Raw genomic sequence first — 13,115 nt, forward strand, 5'->3', positions numbered from 1 at the left:
TATGACTCAATAATTTTTATGTACACTTTATTTTATGTTTTTCTCTTTCCCTTAATCTATCTATCTATCTATCTATTATATAAAAGTCAAATCCGTCCGACTGCCTGCAGTACGGATCCCTTCCTGCCTTTCTATTCGTTCCCGCCGTGCGATGTCACAATGCCCGATGCTCGCGGACGTCCAATCGGAATGGATCCATTTGCATGTACGGCTTTCCGGCCGCGTTTCTTCCTTTGATTCTCCACAACTCCGAAACCGGACGCAGAATCGCCGACGTCTTTTCCATTTCGGTAGAGATTTCGCTTTTCTTTCTAAGTATCTGCTCCTCATTACATTTCGTCGTGTTTAGGTACACTTTTTTAATCAAATCCTTCACCCCCCCCCCCCCCCTCCCTCCCACCCTCAATATTTCAAAAAGAAACTGGATTCTCACCCACACAAGCAGCACCAGCCCATGGTGAATGTTCCATCGTGTGATGTCACAATGCCCAATGTTCACATATGTCCAATCGGAATGGATTCATTTACATATGCCTTTGCAGGAGCCCAGCCCATGGTGAACGTTCCATCGTGTGATGTCACAATGCCCAATGCTCAAATACATTGTTGCCATAGAGAACGCTCAGTGATTATTCAAATTCTTCACTAACTGTCATTCTGGTTTTGCTTGTGAAGTGAAAAGTCCTGAATTGCATTTGTCTGATGCAGGAAGATTGTTCCAGATGTTGGGGAAGTCCAGGACACGCGGGACACAGTTTAAGGATAAAGGGGAAATCCTTTAGTACTGAGATGAGGGAAACATTTTTCACACAGATAGTGGTGAGTCTCTGGAACTCTCTGCCACAGAAGGTAGTTGAGGCCAGTTCATTGGCTATATTTAAGAGCGAGTTAGATGTGGCCCTTGTGGCTAAAGGGATCAGGGGTTATGGAGAGAAGGCAGGTACGGGATACTGAGCTGGATGATTAGAGTAAAGAGTGCAAAGAGTAGGAGTAAACGGGTCTTTTTCACAATGGCAGGCAGTGACTAGTGGGGTACCGCAAGGCTCAGTGCTGGGACCCCAGCTATTTACAATATATATTAATGATCTGGATGAGGGAATTGAAGGCAATATCTCCAAGTTTGCGGATGACACTAAGCTGGGGGGCAGTGTTAGCTGTGAGGAGGATGCTAGGAGACTGCAAGGTGACTTGGATAGGCTGGGTGAGTGGGCAAATGTTTGGCAGATGCAGTATAATGTGGATAAATGCGAGGTTATCCATTTTGGTGGCAAAAACAGGAAAGCAGACTATTATCTAAATGGTGGCCGATTGGGAAAGGGGGAGATGCAGCGAGACCTGGGTGTCATGGTACACCAGTCATTGAAGGTAGACATGCAGGTGCAGCAGGCAGTAAAGAAAGTGAATGGTATGTTAGCTTTTATTGCAAAAGGATTTGAGTATAGGAGCAGGGAGGTTCTACTGCAGTTGTACATGGTCTTGGTGAGACCACACCTGGAGTATTGCGTACAGTTTTAGTCTCCAAATCTGAGGAAGGACATTATTGCCATAGAGGGAGTGCAGAGACGGTTCACCAGACTGATTCCTGGGATGTCAGGACTGCCTTATGAAGAAAGACTGGATAGACTTGGTTTATACTCTCTAGAATTTAGGAGACTGAGAGGGGATCTTATAGAAACTTACAAAATTCTTAAGTGGTTGGACAGGCTAGATGCAGGAAGATTGTTCCCGATGTTGGGGAAGTCCAGGACAAGGGGTCACAGCTTAAGGATCAGGGGGAAATCCTTTAAAACCGAGATGAGAAGAACGTTTTTTTTCACACAGAGAGTGGTGAATCTCTGGAACTCTCTGCCACAGAGGGTAGTTGAGGCCAGTTCATTGGCTATATTTAAGAGGGAGTTAGATGTGGCCCTTGTGGCTAAGGGGATCAGGGGGTATGGAGAGAAGGCAGGTACAGGATACTGAGTTGGATGATCAGCCATGATCATATTGAATGGCGGTGCAGGCTCGAAGGGCCGAATGGCCTACTACTGCACTTAATTTCTATGTTTCTATGTGTCCCTCTCCTCACCCCTCTCCCTCTGCCCTAATACTGGCACATCTCTCTCTCCCCCCACCCCTTCCCATCTCTACCACCACCCCCTTCCCTCTCTACCACCACCCCCTTCCCCCTACCCCTCTGTCCCTCTTCTACCACTCTCGCTACCCCTCTACCCCTCCCTCCCTCACCACTCTTCCACTTCTCTCCCACTCTCTCCTCCCCCTCTCCTCACCCCTCTCCCATCCCTCTCTCCCCCACCCCTTCCCTCTCTACCCCACCCCCTACCTTCTCTCCCCCCCCCCACACCCTTCCCCTATCCCTCTGTCCCTCTTCCATCACTCCCGCTACCCCTCTCCTCCTCCCTCCCCACTTTCCCCCCACCCCTCTCCCCATCCCACCCTGCTCCCCTCCCTATCCCCCCCCCCTCCCCCAAAGCTCTCTCCCCATCCCTCACCCCCTACCCCGCTCTCCATTCCCTCCCAAATCTATCCCGATTCCTCCTCCTCCCTCCCCCTTCTCGCCCCCCCCCCCCCCCCCCCCCCCCCGCAAACGCCGTTAGGGAAACAGACCATAGAGGGACTACAGAGAAGGTTCACCAGACTGATTCTTGGGATGTCAGGACTTTCAAATGAAGAAAGACTGGATAGACTTGGCTTGTACTCGCTAGATTTTAGAAGATTGAGGGGGGATCTTATAGAAACTTACAAAATTCTTAAGGGGTTGGACAGGCTAGATGCAGGAAGATTGTTCCAGATGTTGGGGAAGTCCAGAACAGGGGGTCACAGTTTAAGGATAAGGGGGAAATCCTTTATGACCGAGATGAGAAAAACATTTTTCACACAGAGAGTGGTGAATCTGTGGAATTCTCTGCCACAGAAGGTAGTTGAGGCCAGTTCATTGGCTATATTTAAGAGGGAGTTAGATGTGGCCCTTGTGGTTAAAGGGATCAGGGGGTATGGAGAGAAGGCAGGTACAGGATACTGAGTTGGATGATCATCCTTGATCATATTGAATGGTGGTGCAGGCTCGAAGGGCCGAATGGCCTACTACTGCACTTAATTTCTATGTTTCCCTCTCCTCACCCCTCTCCTCTCCTCACCCCTCTCCCTCTCTCCCTCTGAGTGTGATGCCGCAGCCCCTACTCCCCCTCCCAACCACCCCCCCCCCCCCCGCAAACGCTGTTGGGGAAACAGACCCAACGGGTCTGCACTTGGTCTAGTTGTTATATAAAAGTTTGTGGCTGCCGCCTGCTGCCCGTCCGTCCGGCTGCCTTTCTGCCTTTTGATTCGCTGCTCCTGCCTATCAGCTTCCAACACTCTGAACTTTTCACCTCAATGGGATATCACAGCAAGTGCTTCAACAGGAGGGGGAGGGCCAATTGGTTTTGTAATTGGAACTGCTGCAGCAGGCAGGGAAGGTGAAATTGGGATTTTTTTTTAATCCACTGCGGAGGGAGGCAGGCGAGTGCTGGAATCTTACATTTGGGAACGGGTTCAGTTCCGTTGGAGGAGACGGGTGCATGGTGGAATATTGGGTTGGGGGATCACACCATTGGGGGAGCAGACCCAACGGGTCTGCACTTGGTCTAGTATATCTATAAAACTCTGGGGCCATCCGACCGACTCCCGACCGGCGCCCTTCCTGCCTTTCGATTCGTGCCCGATACTCGCAGATGTCCAATCGGAATGGCCGATGCTCGCAGATGTCCAATCGGAATGGATTCATTTGCATGTACGGCTGCCGGCTGCATTTCTTCCTTTGATTCATTGCCACGCCCAATCCAGACGCTCAATCTCCGAGATATTTTCCATTTCGGTAGAGATTTCGCTTTTCTTTCTAAGTATCCGCTCCTCATTTCATTTCGTCGTGTTGAAGTACACGTTTTTAATCAAATCCTTCTACCCCCACCCCCCCCCCCCCCGCCCACCCCCAAGTATTTCAAAAATAAACAGGCTTCTCCATTTACATGTCAGCTTCCAACACACTTCGAAACAAAGTTGCAAGACAGGAACACTGAACTTTTCACTGCTGCAGCAGGCAGGGTAGGTGCCATTGGATTTTTTTTTTAATCCACTGCTGAGGGAGGCAGGGCAGTGCTGCAATCTTACTTTTGGGAACGGCTTCAGTTCCATTGGAGGAGACGGGTGCATGGTGGAATATTGGTTTGGGGGATCACACCATTGGGGGAGCAGACCCAACGGGTCTGCACTTGGTCTAGTGGACTCTAAAATCTTACCAACCACTAAAGTCAAACTAACCAGCCTAGTTATGTTTAATAGTGTCAGGAGATGTAGAACTACTGTAGAAATTATGAAGGACAACTCTGGATTCGGGATTTCGAGGTACTTGGCTGCATCACATGAATCATACAGTCTGGTAATAATAGCCAATGCAAGATAATAGTCGAATAAATATCGGAGGTCTCACCTTCTGTAGTTGGAATGGGTGCGAATGAGCCAATTAAGAGGGGTGAAATTCTGGCACAATTAAAATCATTAAATATGGATATTGCTTTCCTACAAGAGACACATTCGAAACAACAAACTCAGATCAGATTAAGGGCAAATTGGATAGGTCAAACTTATTACTCCTCATTCACCTCTAAAGCAAGAGGCACGGCCATTATAATTCGGAAGGGTATACCTTTTAAATGAAAGAAATCCATATCTGATAAAGAGGGAAGATATGTTATAGTCACGGGAGAAATTTACAATACACCATTAACTATGATAAATATTTACGCGCCTAATTTTGATAACCCACAATTTTTTAGGAAAATAATACTTAATCGCAGAGCATAATTTTCAAAACATAATAATGGGGGGAGATTTCAACTGTGTTATAGACCCATACTTAGATAAATCAATAAAGCTAGGGAAGCGTCTTGTTAAAACTAAGACCTGTGAATTTATAAATACTTATATAAAAAATAATAACATAGCTGATGTTTAGAGAATAGCAAATCCAAGTGGTAGGGAATACTCATTTTATTCATCAGTTCACAAACCTTATTCGCGAATTGACTATTTCTTATTGGACACAAAATTGATCCCGTATATGAATAAACCATCATATCATAACAGTATTATTTCTGATCACTCACCATTGACTTTTATACTTAAAATTGAGGGAATGCCGAGTATAAAACTTTTTTGGAGATTCAATGCACACATATTAAATAACCCGCAGGGTTATGAGTATATAAAAGAACAAACAAAACTTTTTTTCGAAATAAATGACACGCCGGGTATTTCTATTATGGGAAACCTTCAAGGCATATACTCGCGGTGTCATAGCTTACCAAAGTTTTCAAAATAAGGAAAAAAAAAGAGAACTTTAGCGGATAGAACAGAAAATAAAATTACTAGAACTGGACAATGCAACTGACCCAACCATAAATAAACATAAGATAACTTTATTGAAATACAAAGTCAATAGAATACTATCGGCTAGAGTAATAAGATTATTCCAAATTACAAAACAAGCACACTTCGAATTTGGGGATAAGCCACATAAACTACTTGCGAGGCAACTGAAGCAACGAGAAAAGGAAAAAACTATTACTAAAATTAAATCGGATAAGGGAGAGTTTCTAACATTGCCTAAGGATATTAATAAGAGGTTTGCCCAATTTTATCATAATTTATATACATCTAAAATAAATACAGATGCAAGTAAAATTACAATTTTTTTAGATAATTGCAAGCTCACAAAATTGGATAGTTTAGAACAAGAGCAATTAGGAGCACGGATTACTAGTGAAGAAATAAGACAAATAATAAACTCACTGAAAAATGGGAAGACCCCAGGACCAGACGGTTTTAGTAATGAATTTTATAAAAGATTTCAGGAGTCAATCGTAGCAAGATTATTCAGGCTTATATGCAGGCTTATACTGAAAAGAAACTACCAGAAACCCTAGCAGAAGCAACAATAACTAGCTTATACCAAAAAAAGATAAAGATTTAGATGAACCGGGTTCTTATAGAGCAGTGGTTCCCAACGTGGGGCGTACGCCCCACAGGGGGGCAATTTAATTTTTAAGGGGGGCAATTGAGCGCGACTGAGGTGGTCTGGGTCCAAATTTTCAATTTTTTTTTTGGATTTTCCATCGGGTAAACATATGTAGTTTATGTTTCAGATGTTATTTTTAGTAAATAATTTTTTTTGGGTAAAAAAGGTCTTTATTGTGTAGTTATTACATAATCCAAGGTATTGGCGTTTTAAGCTTCTTCAGATAAAACGGAGTTTACTTTTTAAATGATAAGAATTATATATCACCACATGGGGGGAGGGGGGCATCAGGATTTTAGAGGTGATTAGGTGGGGCATGGCCAAAAAAAGGTTGGGAACCACTGTTATAGAGCTATTTCACTTCTAAATACGGATCAGAAAATTTTAGCAAAGATTCTAGCTAGAAGGCTAAATAATTATATTAACAATTTAATAAATACGGATCAAAAGGGATTTATACCCAAAATACAATCATTTAATAATTTGAGAAGGCTTTTCAATATAATGTACTCTCATAATGAGGACAATGAAGATATTTCAGTTGTCACGCTGGATGCAGAGAAGGCATTTGATCAAGTAGAATGGCAGTATTTATACAAGGTACTCCAAATATTTAATACGGGAGAGAATTTTATTAGATGGATTAAACTACTTTACGATAGACCTACGGCAAGAATATTAACTAACAATACGTTATCTCCAAAATTTTACTTATCAAGGGGTAAGGGTGTGCCTTATCACCATTGCTATTTGCCCTTATGATAGAACGGCTGGCCGAAAGGATTAGAAATCACCCGAATATTCACAGATATAACACCAAGGACTCAAAGAATAAAATTTCACCATTGATGATATCCTTTTATTATTATAAAGATATAAATTTCAAACTTTTTCAGGAGATATAGACCTCCCCCAATTGCAATATTAAAAGCGAAATTACGGGAAAAAAAGAGACAATCAAAACCAAAGGATTAAAAACTTATTAGAAATCACTATTCACGAGATTAATAACACCAAGGACTCAAGCAATCCGGTAATATACAGGAAAAATTTTCTTATATATTGCCTTAACAATAGAATGATGCCTTAAATTAGAACCTTTAATATTATTAAAACCACAAACGAGGATACCTTTTACATACACAGACGAGTTAGGACTTATTAACACTAATTGAGGAATTCGGCTCTTTTTCAGGATATAGAATAAATTGGAATAAAATTGAAATTATGTCTTTAAAACCACAGGATTCGAGACACTTACTAAAATTCCCCTTCAAAATTGCAACAGAAAAATTCAAGTATCTGGGTATACAAATTACGAGAAGACACAAATCATTATTTAGTGCCAATTTTATACCACTATTAAATAAACTGAATGATACGATTAAATTTTGGAAAACGCTTCCGCTCTCATTGACAGGTAGAATTAACGCTATAAAAATGACTTTCTTACCACAATTAATATATTTGTTTCAAGCGATCCCAATATATATTCCAAAATATTTTTTCAAAAAACTAGATTCCACTATCACTAATTTTATATGGGACTACAGAACACATAGAATTCAACGAAAGCATTTGTGCAAATCTAAAGAAGTTGGGGGTTTATCATTACCTAACTTTATGTATTACTATTGGGCAGTGCATATTAAGAACATAATGTACTGGCTGGATAGTTCGACTCAGCAATTGGAGTGGATAAGAATGGGGAAAGAGGAGTGCTATCCGCACGATATAGGGACGATCCTGCTCTCACCGATAAAATTGAATAGTATAATATATAAGAAGAACTCAATTATTCACAATATAATAAGAATTTGGAAACAAATAAAAGTATCCTTGAAATTAAATAATTTATCAGTACTAACCCCACTATTGAACAACCCCGCATTCAAACCTTCTCTCATCGACAACACATATCAACAATGGGATAGACTGAGGATTAGGAAAGTAGGGGATATGTATGAAGTGGGCAAACTGTTATCATTTCAACAATTAAAATTAAAATTTAAATTGAAGGATAATCAATATTTTAAATATATACAGGTATGTGACTTTATGAAGAAATATACACATAGATTTCAAACTATATTTTTAGACCCTTTAGAAGAAGCAATGAATATTAAGGCTGATTCACAAAAATTAATATCATACTTTTATAATATATTAAATAGAGAATCACCCTCAACAGGAGCACTAAGGGAAGATTGGGAACATGAGCTAATGGTAAAGATCTCGAAGGATAGATGGGAAAAGTATTTGATGAATACACATAACTGTTCTATTAATGCAAGACATAATTTAATTCAATTCAAATTATTACATAGTCTATATTATTAAAAAACGAGGTTGAATAAATTTTATCCAAACGTCTCTCCCAGATGTGATAAATGTTTGTTTCAAAACGCTAATATAACACATTCATTTGTAGGATGTACAAAGTTGAATAAATTTTGGAGTGATATATTTACAAAGCTTTTCAAGTCAAGAATAGAACCCAAAACGGAATGGATTATATTTGGAATAATAGGAGAAGATACCAATTTAAATAAAGATCAAAATGTTTTTTTTAATTACGGGTTAATAATTGGAAAGAAATTGATACTTAAATTTTGGAAAAATACAACCACACCAACTGTTAAAATGTGGATTAGGAATATGATGGACATAGCACGCCTTGAAGAAATGAGACTCCGACTAATAGATCAATATGACCAATTCTTAAGGAGTTGGTCTCCTTTCATCGACTTTTTGGAATCATGTGATGCAGCGGTACCGTAAAGATTGCTGATTTCAGTTCATGATGCGGATAGATCTACATCTCCGAATAGAGATTTGAAAAATTCTCTTTTAAGGGGCCTTCTCTTCTATTTCTACTTTCCACTTTTTCTTTTTCTTTTTTATATACACACTTCACGTTTTTCTACTCTCTACCATCTATTTTTCCACTTTTTCCTCTTTCTATTGTTTTCTTTTTCTTGTCTTGCTTACTTCCTTATCATAACATAAAACTAGAGGTTGTACATAGAATGGATTACGGTATTACATAGTTGGCACCTAAAATTAGGTTCCACTGTACTGTTTTGTACTGTATTAACTTCTAATAAAATAAACAAAACAAAAAAAAAAGACCTTTTTTCGACTTGCATACTCCGACCAGAGTATATTCGGGCGAGAGACACTGAACAGGTTAAATTCTGTTAAATCATTGTTTATTGTGGTCATTTACTCAAATTGACATTCTTCTCACACCAGCAAAAAGTGACCAACCATGTAAAGGGAACATTTTGATCGTTTTTCTTATTCCAGCAACGCAATATTGAAAAAATTCAATTTTCAAATTCAAGGTAGACAAAAATGCTGGAGAAACTCAGCGGTTGAGTTAGCATCTATGGAGCGAAGGAAATAGGCAACGTTTCGGGTCGAAACCCTTCTTCAGACTGAAACCCTTCTTTCGCTCCATAGATGCTGCCTCAACCAGCATTTCTCCAGCATTTTTATCTACCTTCGATTTTCCAGCATCTGCAGGTCCTTCTTAAACAATTTTCAAATTGATTTGGATTTATAACTTAATGTAAATGGAACAAAAATCTCACCTCTAACAACGATAACAGCAAGGTTAGGTTTTCCGGTTGCTTGATAAAGATCTCTGTGTACTGTACTGCAAGATCTTCAGAACTGGGCTTATGAACATTCTCCTCTGAATAACAAAAGTAAGTTGGGAAGAGGTTAAAATCAAATCCAAGTGTGCACATTTTAAGATTTTGCTTTCTTTTTCATAAAAAAGATGTGGGCATTAATACCAAAAAGTCCCTGGGAAAGAACTGGAGAGCGACATTTTCAAGGTGCTCCAGTCTTGTGAAAGTCCTCTGCAGTATCGGTTGGTTGGTTGGCTTCCTAATTTAGACCCACAGACGCTGAAGAAACACTAACACGTTTCCAAAACAAGGGCTATGCACCTTGTAGGGAAACTTGGAGATGGCAGCATTCCCAAGCTAGAATACTTGGGCGGACCACTGGAATCCAGGGACAATGTGGGGCACATAGAACAGTGCGGCACAGGGATAACCTTACCATGTCTGTACCTATCATGGTGGTGAATGAAACTAACCCCATCTGTCGGTGCAAAATCCATATCCCCCAATTCCTCGTCTGTTGGTGTGTCCTGTCTAAATGCCTCAAGCATCACTATTTTGTCTGGATCTACCACCCCCCCCCCCCACCCCCCCCTTCTTCCACAACCCCCAACTGCAGTCACCTATCAATCTTAAAAAAAGAAAAACTTACCTAGCACATCTCCTTTCACCTCTAACCTTAAAGCTGTTCCCTCCACCACTTAATATTTCTTCCCAGGGACCAAGAATGACCATCTACCCAATCAATGCTTCCCACAATCTTAATAACTTCCCATAGCCTCCGATGCTCCAGAGAAACCAATCTAAGCATGTCCAACCTTTCCTTATAGCTCAGAGCCTCTAATTAACACATTCTGATAAACCTCGTCTCTACATCCTTCCTGTGATGCGGCAACGGGAACTGCACACAATACTTGGCATGATTGGCATCCAAACTGGTGTTTAACATGGGTGCAACACAAAAACGGATATTTCACCAAATTTGAATAAGGTTGCTGGTTGCCATATTTGGAAGGTCCAATTTACTGGAATTTTTGGTTTGCAAACTTCATGAAATATCTAGTCATGGTGTCATAATGTCATACAGTGTGGAAACAGGCCCTACGACCCAACCTGCCTACGCAGGCCAACAAGTCCCAGCTACACTAGTCCGACCTGCCCATGTTTGGCCCATATCCCTCCAAACCTTATTTAGAAAAATAATTTACAATTTTCCTGAAAAGTGCCACATATACAAGCTTGGTGACGCTGACAAACCAAGAACCAAAGATCAGTCACTATTCGGCAAACCTCCTCAGGCTTCTGCGAGAACATCACCGTTCCTGCATTTTCAGCAAGAGGGCACTGTCCCAACCTGCTGCCTCAGATTCCATTCGTTCTATAAGTAAGGTGGCAGTAAACATCAGATTTGACCAATTTTCGTTCCTAACCACAATAAAGATAATGGCATGGAGACAGGAGTGTTTCAGCATTTGCCACAGCAGCTGAGGTCTGTTTAACAATATAAACATAGTAAAGCAAAAAGGAGCAAACTTGAAAGTTTTCCTTCTCCAATGGCTTGCTGCATCATAAATATTCCACAATTTCAATGCGGGGGTGAAATAAATTCACAGATGAATAGCTGCGAGGGTAAAACAGAAGAATACATCACTTTCTTCTGTAATTCAAATGCGACTTCCACAGCATAGCTGGTTTTAAAATCACTCCACCACAACCAGCCTGAGACCTAACCACTCGAACTCCTGTCCATCTCACTTTCTCTAACACACTATTTAAAATCGCTCCATCCAGTCCATCTTTATGTTCTTCAGAAGCACATCAAGATGATTAGCACATTAAAGGCAACAAGATAAATAATGTGTGTCTGCGGATACCCTCAGCCAAATTAATTTCCAATTTTACTCCACTTTATATACTCACAATATTTTAAATGCTTAAATCTTTCTGTCAACATATTTTCACACTGTTTGCACACAAAATGTTTCTTGAATACCTACACAAAATTCTAAAACAAACAGTTCTAAAGTAGGTAAACATCACACTATGGTAGACACAAAAAGCTGGAATAACTCAGCGGGTCAGACAGCATCTCTAGAGATAAGGAATAGGTAACATATCGGGTCGAGACCCTTCTTTACACTATGAACTGTTATGTAAAGGGAAAATTCTCAACATGCAATGGATCAAAGTAGTTTCTGAAAGTGTAAAATGTGTTACTTATTCAGCCTTCCAAACGAGAAGAAAAACATGCATCTCTTTCTAAAATGCAGGATATGTGCTATATTTCATTTTTAAAGTTGCATTTTAGTCATGGCAATTAATTGCCTCTTCTCTAAAAGAATGATTTAAGTTCTCACCTTTATAAACAATAGCAAGTGAACTAGTTGATAAATATTTAAGATTGTTAAATATGAACCATTTTCCAATGGTACACTTAAATGAAGCAAAGCCATGCAGTAGAAATTAAAATGTTACCTTCAGAACCATCTGCTGAATTTAACATGAAAGAGAAGAGAGACATTGACTGAGACAAAACAGGTCATCGTAAATGAAAAGCACTGTATGCAAGATATGCTAAAACAATGGACTCAAGGCGTACATCAAAGCAAAGCATGCACTGGAGCAAACATCTTTGTGCCAACCTTTATTCCGATGTTTCCAACTTTCCTAATGATTTAGGAAGCAGACCCATTGAATCTATGCTGATTCACAGAGTAATCCCATTCCTCAATAAGTTCTTTCCTGTAACTTATTCTCGACAACTCCCAGAAAAATTTACAACCTCATAAAAGGGCCCAATTAATCTGCCAAACCGCACATATTTGGAATTGGATGAAATCCACACCGTCTCAGGGAGAATGTGGCAACTCCACACAGACAATACCGGTGGTCACAACTGAACCCAGGTTGCTGGAACTACGAGTTGCAGCTTTATTTGCTGCTCCGCTGTTCAATAATAACATTAAATCAAAGCTAGATAGTGAGATGATTGCTCTCTTGCATCTTCATTGAACTTGACGACCAATGTGCGATCGGGAATATTTAGAAATATGCAATTGCAAGGAGGAATCAAAATAAATGGCAAACATTTAGGCTATGGTTATCCCAATGCAATTTCTGAAGACTTCAACTATGCAGGATAGGATAACAGCAATAACAGACCCAGGTTTTCAGATATGTTTTGGTCAAGCTTCCAAATCAGCAAACCTGTAGGACAAAGTCTAGGAATCAGAATTAAAAGGTAAATTATCAAGATGGGATAGATAGTCGGCTCATTTGAGATTAATTCATCTGTTCAAAGACAGAAGGATATGTTGGATATATGTTGGATATGTTGAAAGTCATATGTTCCAAGAAGTTCAGGATGGAAATTTGATGACCTGTGATATTTGGTAACCTTTATTATATTGCCCAAATAAAGTAATGGC

At 40.2% G+C, this 13,115-nt stretch overlaps 1 protein-coding gene across 4 annotated transcripts in view; it reads right to left on the reverse strand.

The window, feature by feature from the left end:
• uso1 (USO1 vesicle transport factor) overlaps nucleotides 1-13,115 on the reverse strand; it is a 121,857-nt gene that overhangs the window by 84,177 nt on the left and 24,565 nt on the right. For 2 of the 4 annotated variants that reach the window (XM_055644146.1, XM_055644162.1), the window contains exons 5-6: nucleotides 12,163-12,174; nucleotides 9,649-9,752 (exon numbers count right to left, since the gene is read on the reverse strand). In XM_055644146.1, coding sequence (XP_055500121.1) covers nucleotides 9,649-9,752; nucleotides 12,163-12,174 — 116 coding nt within the window. The remainder of the gene's footprint in view (nucleotides 1-9,648; nucleotides 9,753-12,162; nucleotides 12,175-13,115) is intronic. The other 2 variants (XM_055644170.1, XM_055644154.1) reach the window with 1 other exon arrangement.

The sequence above is a fragment of the Leucoraja erinacea genome, chromosome 1 (assembly GCF_028641065.1).
Source record: "Leucoraja erinacea ecotype New England chromosome 1, Leri_hhj_1, whole genome shotgun sequence".
NCBI classification, from domain to species: domain Eukaryota; kingdom Metazoa; phylum Chordata; class Chondrichthyes; order Rajiformes; family Rajidae; genus Leucoraja; species Leucoraja erinaceus.